We start from the raw sequence: 16856 nt of genomic DNA, 5'->3' as shown, positions 1-16856 counted from the left end.
ATTTAAATATATATTAAATGTTAATACATTATACATTGTTTTAATGTTCATAAATATTTTTCTTCCCACAATTTACTTTTTTTTATTCTCTTTTTCACTTACCTACCTCAATGGTTTATGTATTAAATGGTAATTGAAACCCACTTGCTGATAGATAGAGTCAACTTTCAAGTACCAGATCACTTTAATCATTTTGGAGTCGGTTTATGTTTTTATGTACATTAAAAATAGAAAATATAATCATTTACAAATTAACATTTTTTATCAGATAACAATAACTATTTTAAATTTGTAACTTCTTTAAATATGAGAACCCTTTTGTAAAATTATGAGAATTATACATCATAATATCTATGATTGAAGTTTAACGTTGCGAATTTTGAATTTGAATAAGGATGATTAGAGTTTAGTTTGATGTGTTAATTTGTTCTGTATGAAACCAAATTGTTCTTAGATTTTTTAGAATTATGTAACGAGGATGATTTTGAATTTGAATTAGTAAGACTAGGGTTTAGTTTGATGTGTTAATTTGTTGTGTGTGAAGTCAAATTGTTCTTAGATTTTTTTAGAATTATGTAGTGTGACAATGCGCATTGAAATCAAAATAGTTAATTAATAATTATTTATTTTTGTGTTTTCTAGAATTTCACCGCACGTCTTAAATTCATAAAAGGTCAAATAGTATTTTCTTCTGAGAGTAAAAATAATTTTATAGTTCTCTATTTGGTATATAAATTTCTCTAGTTTCTCTGAACATATACATCAGGTCTCTCCTTCTCTGACAGTCACGTAAAGAAGAGCTTTTCCAGAAAAATAGGTATAAAAAGTTGCTGAGAAATCAGGATTAGAAAAATAACATTCAGTTTATAATTAGCTTATTTCCAAAAGCAAAACTCACATTAGGAGTATTCATCCTTAGACAACCCCATGCAGAAGTACAACATTTAGTTGCTCAAAAGGAAAAAAACATCAACTTACGAAAACAAAATACAGCATTTACAAGAGGATGTTCTCCAGAAAAACTTTCAGAAGATGCAAAAGTATGACAAGTTGTTGAAAAGAACCAAAAGCATCAACTTGAAGCTCTCGTGTGCTCTCACATCTCCATTTCACCATCTTCATCCTCATCCATTTGCTCAATCTTTAACTTCTTTACTGCCTGAGCAGCATCAGATCTTGATACTGCTCCATTAGGCATCTGAATCAGAATATCAGACTTCTGACCAGTTACAGCATTAACCAACCCTCCATTCTTTTCCACCCGGTAATTTAGCTCGCCACCCGCAGGACCAGCATCAATGTAAACCGTTGAGTTCTCATCAATTTCTTCCTTCACAAGCATTCTAGAGAGCTCCGTCACAACCTTTCTCTCAAGCCACCTCCTGATTGGTCTCGCACCATAAACCTGAAACATAGAAACAAACCTTATTAAGTACTCACATCTTGTGTTGTGCAGTAAACAATGTTTACAACATCATGATAATGATACCAACCGGATCATAGCTCTCACTGAGGATATAGTCAAGAGCTGCATCAGTCACTGCCATTGCAATTCCCCTCTCAGCAAGACGAGAAGCAACGTCCTTCATTTGTAACCTTGCAACCTTCCTTAGTTGCTCATGGGAAAGAGGATCAAATACCACAATTTCATCAAGCCGGTTCAACAGTTCTGGCCTAAAATGTCTTCTTACCTGTTGAAAACATATTCAGAACTCACAAGTCACAACAAAGAAAACACAAAATATTCAGTCATTCGTAATAAAGGGTGGAGCCTAGAAATATACCTCCTGCATTACTTTTTCACGAGCCGTTTGCATTGAAGATTTTCCTGAAAGTCCAGTAAGGAGGTGCTCTGCCCCAAGGTTAGAGGTCATGATAATGACTGTGTTTCTAAAGTCCACAGTGCGGCCTTGGCCATCAGTTAACCTTCCATCATCCAAGACTTGAAGGAGAGTGTTAAACACAGATATGTGTGCCTTTTCTACTTCATCAAACAGTACCACACTGTAAGGTCTTCGCCTTACTGCTTCAGTTAGCTGACCACCTTCTTCGTGTCCAACATACCTGAGAGTTTGAAATGTGGGTAAATCATCCGTACTTCATACCCAAAAATCACAGTAAGCTGAAAAGTGAAAAAGTCAAGCCACTTACCCAGGTGGTGCACCAATCAAGCGTGAAACAGAATGTTGCTCCATGTACTCAGACATGTCAATTCTCACCAACTGATTTTCATCATCAAAAAGTTGCTCAGCGAGGGCCTTTGCAAGCTCCGTCTTGCCGACACCAGTTGGACCCAAGAACAGGAAGGAGCCCGTTGGTTGTTGAGGTCTCCCAAGCCCGGCTCTTGATCTCAGCACAGCCTCTGCTACAGAATTAACTGCTTGGTCTTGCCCTACAACTCTTTGGTGCAATCTGTCAGCAAGACCAATCAACCTTTCCTTATCGTTTTGCCCAAGTCTTGTCACTGGTATGCCAGTCCAGCGACTAACAACCTCAGCAATGTGTTCAGGTCCAACAGTTTCTGTCAACATTACATTCCCCTCAGTGTTCCCTTCAAGCTCTTGAATTGCAGATTCCACCTCCTGAATCGCGCCATACCGCAAATCAGCAGCTCTGGCAAGATCATATCGCCTCTCAGCCTCTAGAAGAGCAAAGTTCAGCTCTTCTCTTTTTTGCTTTAGTCTTCGAATCTCATCAATCCTCTCCTTCTCCTTTCTGTACTTCATCATCAAAGGTTGCAGCTTGTCTCTCAGGTCGTCAAGCTCTTTCCGCACCTGAACATAAAAGTATGATTACAACAATTGTAACACAAACATAACCCAAAAATACAAGGACAACCAATTAGCATAGTAAGATAATCAACACTTACATCTACTAAACGAGCTTTGCTGGCTTTGTCTTTCTCTTTCTCCAGAGCATGAAGTTCCACTTCTAACTGCATTCTCTTCCTTTCAAGGTTATCAATTTCCTCTGGCTGGCTATCAAGTTGGACTCTCACATTCGCGCAAGCCTCATCAACTAAATCAATTGCCTTGTCTGGAAGATGACGACCTACACAACCGAAACTATTCATTTAAATACCTTATTTAAACATAAAACATCTGTAGCAGTCTTATAAAGCCAAGCGCTTTCTTTGATTTTAGCAATAAGAACCAAAACTATGGAAAGACTAAACTTTTCGCGGGAATTAAAACTTACAAGTCCAATCAAAACTAACATACTAAATTACCAATTAAAGAATACACTAAAACAGAGCAGCACATACCAGTAATGTAGCGACTAGACAATTGGGCCGCAACAACCAAAGCACGATCAAGAATCCTTACACCATGATGACCTTCGTATCTTTCTTTCAAACCACGAAGTATACTTACAGTATCAACAACACTCGGTTCCGCCACATACACCTGCTGAAACCTTCTTTCAAAGGCTGCATCCTTCTCCACATACTTTCTATACTCCTCAAGCGTGGTGGCGCCAATGCACCTCAACTGACCCCGCGCAAGCATAGGCTTAAACAAATTAGCAGCATCCATGGAACCCTCAGCTTTTCCAGCACCAAGAACCAAATGAATCTCATCAATGAACAGAATAACTTTCCCCTCAGCCTCTTCCACCTCCTTCAAAACTGCCTTCAACCGCTCCTCAAACTCCCCTCTGTACTTCGCGCCAGCAACCAACGCACCCATGTCCAATGCAATGAGCCTAACATCAGCAAGATTACTAGGAACATCCCCTTTAACGATCCTCTGAGCCAACCCTTCAACCACAGCAGTTTTTCCCACACCCGGTTCGCCAATCAAAACCGGGTTATTTTTCGTCCTTCTAGATAAAATCCTCACAACCCTTCGTATTTCCTCATCCCTTCCAATGACCGGGTCGAGCTTCCCTGCTTGTTCCACAAGGTCCCTTCCATAGGTAGTCAAAGCCTGAAAACAGAGATATATATACGAGGTGAGTTATATGAGCTATTTGAACTTGTTAAATGCTAATCATGTTCACTCGTTTTAGTACAACAAATGTGACATCAAACTAGTACAACTCAAATTTCACAAGGCTAACTAAATAAATTATTTCCTTTAAAAAATTATTATCCTATCGATATGAAATTATCGAATTAACATAGTTAAACTCAAATGGTATAAAATATACGAAATTATCATCACAATTGCGTTTTTTCATTCGGAAAACTTAAACCCAAAATCTCATTTATTAAATCTAGTTTGGTCAAAATGTCATTTCACATTTAGCATTTAACGTTATTATTCAGCATAAAGACGATGTGAGTGGAATTTGTCCTTAAAAAACTTATTTAAGCTAAATAAAGTACCTGAAAGTTTGTGTCACCGGTAGCGCTTTCCACTTTCCTCCCTTCCTTGCCGCGAAGCTTCTCGACTTCCGTTTTCACCTTGGATGCCGCCACCCCGGCTTCCCTGAGCAACTCCGCGATCTGAGAATCTTCCAGAAGACCGAGAATGAGCTGGTCGACAGCCAGGTGCGTGTCGCCACGCGTCTTCTGGAGCGACTGCGCTCTGCGGATGGCTTTGATGAGGCTCGTGCTAGCCGGAACCTCGTCCGGAGGAGGAGATTGCGAGGGCAGCTTCTTCAGCGCTTGGCTAAACACTCTCTCAGCCGCGCGTGCCGATTCCTCTCCCGCAGCATTGGACAGCGCTTGGGAGAAGATTCCACCCTTGTCAGAGAGTAGAGAGGACGCGAGATGGAGAGGAGTGAACTGCGCGTGGCCACTGCTCACCGCTGTCTCGTGAGCACTCACGAGAGCCTCATTAGTCTTGTGCGTAAATTTCTCGGGATTCATCACTTCGCCTGCACCGTTACAACCATGATTCATATTAGATTATCATTAACAACTAACAATTAAAAGTTAACATTTATCAATTAACAATAATAAATAAATAATGATGATGATAATTTATTTATAAATTATTTAATGGAATAAAAATATGGAAGATTACTACTACATACCTTCTTATCGCTCGTGAGAAGATAGGTTTGATTCGTGAAAATTGAGAGAAAAAAGTTGAAGGAACGAACAAACAGAATTTGTATCGGTATGATTTGTTGGAATGAAGAGACGAAACACTAACAGAAAATTTGAATCAGTTTGAGTTTTGGAGTATCGAGTTTTTTCGGTGATCGATGTGTGAAGTGAGAGAGAATGGAAGCATAGCCAGTATATGAAGTGGGAAAAGATGTTTCTTGAAAGTTTGAGAGTTTCTTTGAGGAAGGAGAAGAAGCTCCCAGAGACTTCCATTTTTTGTTTTACTGTTAGGAAGAGATTAATTGAAAGAACTAAGCGGTTACGGAGAAAATATCACCTACTATTTTTATTTTTTTTTACACTCTTTATTTTTTAATTAATTATCCACGTTTGAGTTTGGTAAGGAATGAGCTAGACCGTTCTTTTCTTTATTATTTTTCTAAAGGATAGTTTCAAGAAAATTATTTATGATAAATTAGAATATGAGTAGATTTTCAAGCATTTATTTAAATAAATGATAGCAAAATGAGATTCATAAAGAATATTTCTTTTTCCACTTCCTACTTGTCTCGTTTTGAAAATATGTTTAATTGCATAATGTAGACAACTCAAAAATCAATAAATATATTATAAATTATATAAATCAGAAATTTATTTTAGATTAAACAAATAAAAAATTATTTTTTAAATGATACAATTCAAAAAAATTTTAAAATATTTTAAATTATATAATTCAAAATATATTACTTAATTAAATAATCTACACGTCTATTATAGATTAGACAATATAAAATATATTTTCAAATTAAAATTTTCAAAAGTACAAAAATATATTAAAAATTATACAATTCATAATATATTGCAGATTATGTAATTTAAAACATGTATTTTGTAATCTAATATAAGCATCAACATTTTAGAATATCTGCTTTTATTTCAAAAGATCCACATATCTACTTGCAAATACTCTCTAACACTGAAATAAATAAGAAAGGATAAGTAAATATATAAGAGTAAATATTAGATCTTATATTGCCATAACATGTATTTATAGGTTTTTTAAATTATAAGTAAATAAATACATTAAACTGATTTTGTTACTCGAAGATAATTAAGTGTTATATCTTGAAAATATTATATAAACAATTATTATATCATAACATCTTCGAAATTATAATATCTTAAAGATATAACATAATACGATAATAAGTTATTATATCATAAAATAAGATAAGATGTTAGTTATAAATATCTTTGAGATATTTCAAAATATTTTAGGGATATGTACATTATTGAATTTTATAATAATGATTTTATTAATTTATTTGAACATCAATAAATCTAGTTTTCGAATTATTTCTGTACAATATGGCCTACCATCGGTCAGGCTAACCGCCGGACGATCGATCAAGTGGACCAAGGACCATCGGTCAGACGGATCCTCATTTATGAAGACAACCGATAGGACGCACGACCCATCGGTCGAGCGGCCACACCAAAACCTAGATCAATAATCAGGTTTAAAACGCAATTGGGCCATGATTAAGAAACCCTAATCACATACCCAAACCAAAAACTATAAATAGAAGCCCAAGGTAAGCTGGTAAGCACCTTCAACTCACATTTTATTACAGCATTTACTGCTACCTACCGATCGGTCTTAAATTGACTTAAACATCGGAGCCTTTTAGACAGGTACCCCAATCGCCCGACCAGCCGAACGGGAGGAGAGCCGAGCTACGGAGGGAAATGCAGGACCTAGATGTTAACTGTGGGCAAATCCGAGAAGAGCTTGACTGGACGACCGAGCGGCAAGAGAAAGAACTGTATAAGCTCACTAAGGAGGACGTCAGACAAGAGGAGAAAAAAGGTAATTTAAGTGTTAATTGTAGGTGTTTGGTCCCTACACCCGAAACAATTTCCATGTGTAATTCATAATTTTTTAATGGAGCAATAATAGAAAATTGTAGTTTAAGTTTGTTAGAAGGCCAAATTATTCATCTGGAACTGTTCAATTCGTAACTTAGTTCTTGAAGTCAAAGTTTTACTTTTGAATTGACCAAATTGAAAGTAAAAAAGTTACATTTTAATTTGTGTAATTCAAAGTATAAATTTCAAGTTCTTAATGCGTCAGTCTAAAAGGAATAATAGTTTGACATAAAAGATTGTTTGTGGATATAAATAATTATATGATTCAAAGTTAAATGGGTTATTATGTTTGATAGAAATTGATGGTTAACTTATTAGATAAAGTTTATAAGTTTACTCGTATGGATATTTTGAATTGTGAATTATCAACATATGAATTAATTAAAAAGAATTGCAATTTAACTTCTGCAATGAATGAGATTATTTAAATATGTCAGTATTTGTGTAATAAATGTAATAAAGGTACCAATATTTTAATTTGAATCACTTATATGTGTTCAACATTAGGGACGGAACATTGTTATGACAAAGAAAGTCATATTCCTCTAAAATTTGTAGAATTTATTTGTTTATATATTTATATATTTAACAAAATTATATTTATATATTATTATATTATTTATATTATTTATATTATGAAAAAATATAATAAAAAAATAAAGATAAAATAGATAAAATAAAAAATTTAATCGAGCCATTGATTTATAAAAGAGATTAGGGTTTTTTTTATGACTATAAGATTTTTTTACCATGTAAGTAATCATGAAAGTGTATGAAAGTTTATGAGGAGATAGATTGAGGAAGAGAGGTTGGAGAACACATAAATTGAGATTGAAATATATATTCTCGAATGATTTTTCACATATCAAGGTTAATATTTTATTATAATTCTTCTTAGTATGTTTCTCCCAAATTAGTATAAACCCTAATTATGATTTTAGGGTTTTTTTTTATAAAATTGGTATGAACCCTAGTTATAATTGTTCTCAAATTAAATTAGTATAACCATTAATTATGAAATTTAGGAATTTTATGTTTTCTGCTGCCTATAGTAAATTTTTTTAAAGTTTTGAATTTATGCAGTGTTTCTTATTTAATTAAAGTGTTATGAATTTTATTATGCTTTGCAATGTGATAATTGTGATTTGTGAGGATAGATTTTATAGATTTTATCATTTTCTAAATACGTAAGAAGTGATCAATTTATATTAGAAAGATTATGATAAAGAGTAAAAGAATTATTTTTCTTTAAAGAGGAATGTTTGTGATAAAGATGAAAAAAATGTAGTTCTTTTAACTAAACTTGAGAAATTTCGTGAGAATCAAGAATTCATTAAAACGCGATCCGAAAAAAGTGTCCTCAAATTTGAAAACATCGACCAAATCAAATTGATGAAATACGAATGACTTGTCTAAAATAGTATTTGTGGTTTGATATCATGATATAATGAATAATAGTATTTTTTTTATTTTACTATTATGTGTGCTTATTTTAAGTAGAGAAAATGAAAAGAAGAAGTGAAGAGAGAAAATTAAAATTTTTTTTTAACTAAAAAAAATTTATATAAAAAAAATCTAATTTGTCACCTCTAAATATTTTGTCCAAGTTTCATCACTGTTCAACACATAGATGTATTTAATACTTTTACTAATACTTATCGATGAAGTATTTAATCTATTCAATAATACTTTTATTGTGACAATATTTTATCATTTCTTATGTTGAATCCTTGATATTTATAATTTATAAAACAATACTACTTAAATCATAAATCATAAATCCTCGAAGAAAATGATAATAGTGAATAAAAATAAATAGTAGTCAAAAGGATAATGGACAAGATAATACTAAAATAAAATAAAGCAAAATTGACCAACTTTAATATCATGAGATAAATAAAAGAACGAGATATTATTACTTAAAGCTTCAATGTTCTCTCTTACGTTCTCATATTTAAATTAAAGTTATTGTTAATAAATTCAATGAGGAGAGAGAAGAGTAAAAAACAACTCACTATCTAAAATCTAGAATCCTAGTACAACACAAAACAACTTTCTAATAAAACCTATTTAACATCTATTTTAACAAACAACACCAAATATTTTTGTGGTCCAAATATGGTTAGAGATTTCTTTTCTACCGTAAATGAAAATATTTTCAACCAACCTTAACTTTGATTGTTTTAACCAAGTAAATAGGAGAAATTTGATAAACACAAATAATTATAACATATCAGCTAAAAATAACTTTAGTTAATTTTAATAAATTAAAACTTGCCAATATCGGCTAGAAAAAAAAAAATCCTTATCAATATCGGCTAGAAAATTCATGCAATCTTTGATAAAAAAAAAGGTCATCCAAGATTATTTAAATAATTACAAAATAAACCTTTTTTAATTATTAAATATATTTAATATTAAAATAAATACTATATTTGATTATAATCGAAATACTTCATAAAGTCTACAAAATTAAAATTCAATAAAAATAAAAAGAAACATTTGAAATTTAGTGTACTTAAATTTTCTTAAAAGTAATGAAATTTACGAATCATACAGAGACGGGATTCAATCTCATGCAAATGAAATCACTTATTCCTTGATAGCCCTAGTGGCGGTTTGGGTTGTCGTTCTTTCAGAAGGCTTAAAATTTCATTGGATTTTGAAATGATGAGGTATAGGAAGAGATACCAGAAGATTTTAAAATTACATTCCAACCTAATCAATTGTGTTCGTGGGACAATCCGCTTACATAACTAAATCAGTCCACCTTATAAAATCGAAGATGTGCGCGACGAAAACACTTACATCAGCATAACAAAAGTGTCATTAAACATCCAAAACCAAAACCATTTACTTTTGAAATAAAAAATACACTATAATTAAACATTTTAAATTCCAAAATCAAATTACCACATATTTATGAGGGCTTAGACATTAAAATCGTGACATAATAGTTACTAAACCTCGATCATCACCAATGAGTGTGTATGTTCTTTCATGCATTTTCTATCAAAATAAAATATAAAGTCGCAAAATAATGACACCGTTCAATTGAGAAAGTAAAAGGGAAGGGGCATCCCGTTTCCATTACCTGCCCTAGGGCGAAAGGTCTGCGGACGGAAAATACAGAGAACAAACTTATTTACACTGATATTTTTTAAAACTATTATCAAGAGAATCAACATATATATTGTGACCTGAGAGACTGAGACTAAGTACTAATCAATATATCAGGCTCTGCTTTATGTATACAAGGATGAAATATTAAATTTGTAGCTATATATGGAAAAAAAATTGAGTCATCTCAGCCTCTGATGCATCCGAAAGCTGCAGTCTTACGCACACCCTTCGCTGGAAGGGCACTGCAAGATTCATTTGTGAAATTAAAATAATTATTACAAATGCAACAATCTTACATGCATGACCCCATAGTTAAAACTCTTACACTGTATTTTAATCAAAGTCTAGAGACTAAGAATACTCACCGTGAAAATCTGGCATAAGGAAGTTCATTCCTCATCACTATCGTACACAACTGCCATCCGTCGATGGGTGGTTGTTTTCCTTGGAGGAGAGTCCTCATCTGATTCAAATCCCTTCCTCTTGGCACTGCCTCTAAACTCCTTACTCTTTTGCTTTGGTTCCTGCAAGAAAATATCCAACTAGTTTTAAAACCACGGCACAGCAATCGAATATCCTTATTTCCACCTAAATTTATGAGTCATAAAAGTACAACAATTAGGGAACACTAAAGGAAAACAAAAAATAGGGGAATAAGGATAATCAACATATTGAAACATGATGGGTGTTTTGAAAATGTCGTGGGATTTCATCCACAGTTGTGACAACTGACAATAAGAGAGAAGTCCATGAGGACAAAATATCTGACAAACAATGCTTCATCATCTTATGAACTTTCACACTACCCACAAGATCTAAAAGCACACAGAGGACACACGTACAGCAGTCTTATAAACAAAAATTTAAGTATCTTCAAAGAACAACCAGTGCATTGAATGGAAACATTATAAATGAGGAAGGTTTAAAAACAATGAAACTGCATGAACTAATCACATGTAGTATACCTTCTTATCAACAGATAAGGAGGGACTGTTAAGCAGGCAATCTGAAACTAAATATCTATGGACTAACAACCAAAAATTTAAATATGTATTATTTTAAATAAAATATGCAGAGTACCTCCTCTTCCTCCTCATCTGATGCTTCATTAACTTGTTCTGCCTCTTCATAGTGATCTTCCTCGTCTTCATCGTCCTCATACTCTGGCTCAGTATCCTCATCCCTCTTGCGTGGAGGAGGCCTCTCATCTTCCTCTTCATCGGTTTCATACTCAGACTCCTCTCTCTCATCATCCTGGTAACCCATTGGATTTCGAGAGGACTTAGCAGGTGGGAAAGAAGACTTGCGAGGGATATCTCTAGGTCCCTGTGACTAAATTCCAGAAAATAACCCTCATCAATGACAAATGTCAAAACAATCAATCCAAACAAATTTCTGGAGACTGAGAAATGATACCTTTTTAGCATTCATAATTCGTTTCTCTGCTCGGGCTTCTGCTTCCAAATCATCCTCAAAGCGGCGCTGGGAACGACGAGAATCGTAGTATTCTGGTTCATCCTCCTGAAGGAAAGAAGGATGGGTAAATAATGGAACCGTCATAGTTTTATGTACGCAGATATGCTTGCTTACAGAAAATTGCAGGAGATACGTGACCAAAATAAAAACAGAGTTTTATACCTCATCCAATGCATCCTCTAAAAACCCAGGAGAAAGTTGGCGCCTCCTATCCACAGCTGGAGTATACTTCCGGCTCACCTTCTCACGTTTTCGGTTAAGAAGCACATTAGCCCGGATATTTTGACTTTCAGCCTGTAAAAGATATAGAGAAATTAGATGATGGTACCCAAGAGACACTAAGCATGTAACTATTGAATTATTAACTATACCTTCTCTTTTTCCTCTTTTTCCCTCTCAGGATCAATGTCAGTAATGCAGTTTTTAACCTTGTAAACCTTCTTGTGCCTTGAGTCAACAAGGGCAGTCAACAGCCGATGAGAATTTGAAGACAAGGAAGATGGCATAAACCTCATTTTCCTCAATAACCTTCCTTGTGATTGAAGGATTCCCTGTAAGCATGTAAACACAGACAATTAGGGGCAAACGGTAATTCATCAAGACATCCACAGGAATAACAAAAATCACCTTTCCGTGTCTAAGGAAAAGATGTGCTTGATCATGCTGTGCATCTTGCACTGATATGTCAAGAACTTCATTCCCAATTAAAAGCTGCAAGCTGCCATCAGACCATCTCACAAAGCGGGCATTGCTTTCATACTACAGTAATAGAAAATCCATGATACATTTTTTGCAAACAATTATATATTGCAACCTGATCATGAATGACATATCATATCATCATATCACCAACCCACCTGGTTGTTCTACAAAGTTAAAGGTTAAACATAATAGAACATGGAGCATTTTATTCCTATTTAGTACTAATGACTTAATTGAAGTACTTCCTCACCCTAATGATCAGCTTGAAATTTGATAACCCAAATCCTTAAAATATCATAAACTTCCTTAACAAATTATCAATCTACTACAGTTTAAAAAAAATCATGTCCATCCATGCACATCAAAACTAAATCACATTTTATCAACCAAAAAGCAGATTTTATCTACAAAAGACATTGTAGACTCCAGAAACTTAAAGAATACATTTGACCATTCTATCCTGAATCCATCCCAAATATTTTATAACATATGAGAGTAAATGATAGTAGAAAGGAATACAGATGATGTAAAAGCAATTAAGAAGTTACAATTGATGGCATGCATAAGAAACAGTATACAATTACTTACAGATGCTGTGCCATCAGGATTTCTAGCAGTCCTCCAACGTACAATATTATTCTCCAGCCGTATGCGCTTTCTGGCTCCAGATTCATCAGTTACAAAAGTATCCTCTTCCACATATGTTTTAGGATCAAATGGTTTTGGATCGACCCCCATAATATTGGAAACTTTAATCATGTTCATCTGCCAAGAGAGAGAGATTAATATATAAATGGCTGAATAATAAAATTCAACATATCTTACCAGAATGCACATCATTGGAAAAGGCAATGCATCTATACATAAAACCCTGAGATATTAGTATTAAAATGTATTCATCATAACCTTGTTATCATATAACCTGAAGCTGTACAATTCCCATCTAATTTGCAAAATGTCACCATCTTTGACATGGGGAACTTATCAGGAAACTGTCTTAAAAGATGCACTTCCTTAAACATTTCAAATTCAGGAGTCACTCACGCATAAATACTACACATGCCAACTTCTTTATCACAACAATGTGAATGACACAAGAGTGAACATTACTCATGTTTTGCAGCCACCAAAAGTAAATTTTTAAAATTAAAATATAAATAAAAATAAAGGGTTCTCACTCGAAAAAATAAACTTATTAATTAGAAGCAAACCTTTTCTGGAAGAGCTGGAGGAGGTCGCAATGGAACTTCCAATTCTAAAGGGGGCCCAAGTGGCTTCTCTTTAGTTTTTATCTCAAAGTTTTCCTCCTCTGATTCATACTGATGATCTTCATCAGCAACTATATCTTCTGGTCTCAGGTTCTTTCCGTAACTTCCTTCCTCCTCCTCAGGATACCTCTGGGGCAGGAAATCAATTATATCATCAATTCTTAATATCAAGGCAATTCACAGATAAAATAATGTCATTATTGACACCAATATCACTACTATTGGCACCCTTACTCACATTTGAATCTTGTTCAATGTCCTGCTGAACAGCATACCCCATTTCCTCATCTTCATCATCATCCAAATCACCAAATACATCACGAATTTCAGGGGCCGAATGCAAGTCACGAGTCTCATCTTCTTTTTCATCTCTGGGGGACACACTACATTTGAAAAAAGACAAGTTATCAGTTTCAATGTCATGAAGCAATTATAAAAAAAAATGGCAAGCTTAGTTCTTTGACGTTTGATCTTCTATCTTAATTTAATTTTTCGTATCGGTCCTCCAACTTCCTTTTTGTTTAAATTTGGTCCTCTAATTATACGCTGTGCAACAAGTTCATCCTTTCGGTTAGAAAATGTTAGAAGTAGTTAGCAGAGAGGATGAATTTGTCAACCGGTACTAGGTTAGAGGATCAAATTAGGGTGCGCTAGAATCCAAAAATTGAATAATTAAATAATTAAGCACAAAAAGTCTTGGATCATCAGTAATTCCCTGTGGTCTATCCTATGCCCTGATCAATGAAACATGTTTCAATATGCATGAGATTGGAAAACATCAACCCATTCAGCCACATTTTCCCGTGAAACATTATACCTGGGGCTTCTAGCTTCGTCGACTTCTTCCTCCTCCTCGTCGTGGTGATCGTAATGATTCTCCTCCGACCTCTCAGATCCGCTCTCAACGACGTCGTCGCGGCGCTTGCTCGTGACGCCACGCTGGCTATAACCGTCATCTTTGGCGTCACTATCCGAGTCTCTTCCCTCACTCTCCTCTCTCTCTCCAACTTCCACCTCCTGCGAGCTCTGCTCCCTCTCGCCCTCGCTCTCGCGATCGTGTTCTCCTTCTCCGTCTCCCTCGCTCTCGATTTCCACCTCCCCCTGGCCCTCCACCTCGCCCTCTCCCTCCTGCTCCCCCATTCCCTCTCCCTCGTCCTGAAAAAACAAAACGCCAAAACATGGAAAAACAGTTAGGGTAGGGTTCTAAACGCGGTGCAAGGAAAAGGCGTGTGAAATTGGAGGCGTACGGAGGGGTAATTGAGTTGGGGGTTTGATTCGTGCTCGGAATCGACATCGAGCTCTTCCTCCTCCTCGGATTGGTCGCCGAAGAGGTTCTGCATCATCTGGTGGCGCTTCTCCTCACCTCCCATGGCTTCCGAGAGAAGAAACCCTAGCACCAGTGGTTTTCGACCGAACCGCTTCAACTGTGAACCTGCGTTTGTTGGTTCTTGTGCTGTGCTCGTGAAACGCACCGGATCAGTCGCGTTTCTGGTCTCGATGATGCGATTCCATGCTTATTTATTGGTAATGGCTGGCCTCATCGAAAAAACTACCTCTACAAGTGGCTTGGAGGAAAAAATTAACCTAAATTGATAGAAATAATCTTGTACTTTGGAAGTCCTATATAAATTCCAACCTAAATGGTAACGACTGTAAATTGGTTTTTTAATAATTTTTTATTTCATGATTCTCTTAAAAAACTCATTATATCGTTAGTTTTTTTTTTTTTTTTTGGTAGTTAATTTGTTCGTTTTTAAATTAAGTGTCATGCTGTAAGGCTTCTTCTCACTCTTAATCCCTAATTTCTGAACAATAAGTTAGATGACTTAAAAAATTAAAGATTTTTTTTCTTAAAATGGAAATTTCATTAAATAAAGAAATAAATGTTTATTTAATGCTAAATATACAAAAAAAAAAATCTTTTAGGTTTCATTAGGTGATCCTATAATGGGTAGTATTTTCAGTTCTCAAAACTAAAACACCCCTAAGTTAATTTTCTACAACCACGATTGTATATTTATTGTGTATCTACATTCCCATTTTTCCTTAGGATTAAGTATTTATCTACTTTTCCATTCTCAATACTAAGAAAACCTTAGACCCAATGTTCCCGAAAATGAAGACTAGAGTTTTTCTGGTTATTCGATTCTAGATTCTAAATATGTTCAATCTCCTAATAATTATAATGTGGAGTTTTTTTTATCATTCTTCACACTCTTTCAATCGTAATATTGTGCTTAGTGTTTTGGGTTTATATCACTACAGGCCATTTATGCTTGTGATGTTTTTGTTTGTTATTTATATCTAGCCTTTTATATAAGGGTTTTTGTGCAATTACTACTCACGAGATTTTGATCATATGAGTGCTTATTACACTAAACTGAAGTCTATATGGGAAGAGCTCTCGGGTTATCGCCCTCATTTCTACTATCTCGCTTGTTTTTTCTGTTAATGATAATCAAAAATTCCAAAATGCTAACCCTAATTCTAAAAATGTAAAGGAACAATGACCAAGTGTATTCATTGTGATTTACTTGGTCACACAAAAGAAAAATGCTACAAGCTTGTCGGTTAACCACCCAATTATTTCAAGAATCATCCCAATAATGTTGTTAATCAAGTTGATTCTTTGTCTGCTTCCTTTGTTGTTTTAACTCCAACTCAATGTTAACAATTTATCAATTTTCTTTTTACAAAAATTTTATCTGACACTACCTCTCAAGTTATTGCTTCTAATGTAATTACAAATAACAATTTCTCTTCAATTAAAAAATTCTTCTCGCTGGATTTTAGATTTTGGTGTTACCTCGCGTATCTATTATTTTCCAAATTTTTATCATTCTTATACTATTGTTTTGGATTCTTATGTGTCACTTCTTAATTCCATGCATGTTAAAGTTTAAGGTATTGGTAGTATCAAACTCAACTTCATAATGTTCTATATATTTCTAATTTTTGTTTAAATTATGTATCCTTTAGTTGCTACTAATCTTTTTCGTTTTGTTATGGAACCTAATTTTTTTTTGTTACAAAATTTGCAAACACATAAGATGATTGGCATTGCTAAACTCTTGTGCGACCTTTGGTTATGGATTTGACTCCATGTTATTCTCGTGCTACTTTTATTTCTTCATGTAATTTTTTTTTCATATGAGATATGGCACAAAAGATTAGGTCGTCTTCCTGTTTTTGTATATAAAATTCTTTTGACTGTCATGATCGTTCTTTTCATCGTGACACTTGTCATCTTTTAAAACAAAATAAATTCTTTTTTTCGAGTCATACTAAATTTGGTGCACAGTTTTTTGACCTTGTTCATGTTGATATTTGAGGTCCTACATGCCACCACTTATAATAAT

At 34.3% G+C, this 16856-nt stretch overlaps 2 protein-coding genes across 2 annotated transcripts; both read right to left on the bottom strand.

Moving 5' to 3' along the window:
• Window positions 1–844: 844 nt before the first annotated feature.
• Window positions 845–5280, bottom strand: HSP101 (heat shock protein 101). The gene is made up of 8 exons (XM_028048139.1): window positions 4984–5280; window positions 4331–4824; window positions 3266–3929; window positions 2870–3051; window positions 2152–2774; window positions 1785–2064; window positions 1494–1691; window positions 845–1405 (listed from the first exon to the last, which is right to left on the bottom strand). The coding sequence occupies exons 2-8, from the start codon at window positions 4814–4816 to the stop codon at window positions 1097–1099; spliced, it is 2742 nt and encodes a 913-aa protein (XP_027903940.1). The 5' UTR covers window positions 4817–4824; window positions 4984–5280; the 3' UTR covers window positions 845–1096.
• Window positions 5281–9982: 4702 nt separating this feature from the next.
• On the bottom strand, window positions 9983–15080 carry VIP4 (leo1-like family protein). The gene is made up of 12 exons (XM_028048142.2): window positions 14745–15080; window positions 14315–14652; window positions 13736–13880; window positions 13441–13626; window positions 12818–12994; window positions 12155–12286; window positions 11899–12078; window positions 11690–11821; window positions 11468–11572; window positions 11132–11383; window positions 10417–10575; window positions 9983–10293 (listed from the first exon to the last, which is right to left on the bottom strand). The coding sequence occupies exons 1-11, from the start codon at window positions 14865–14867 to the stop codon at window positions 10441–10443; spliced, it is 1905 nt and encodes a 634-aa protein (XP_027903943.1). The 5' UTR covers window positions 14868–15080; the 3' UTR covers window positions 9983–10293; window positions 10417–10440.
• Between the last annotated feature and the right edge of the window lie 1776 nt (window positions 15081–16856).

This window comes from Vigna unguiculata, chromosome 9 (assembly GCF_037176805.1).
Source record: "Vigna unguiculata cultivar grain cowpea cultivar isolate G323 ecotype 2 chromosome 9, ASM3717680v1, whole genome shotgun sequence".
Classification (NCBI taxonomy): Eukaryota; Viridiplantae; Streptophyta; class Magnoliopsida; order Fabales; family Fabaceae; genus Vigna; species Vigna unguiculata.
The sequence above is the reverse complement of the archived record's forward strand: the minus strand, read 5'-3'. Positions and strand labels throughout refer to the sequence as shown.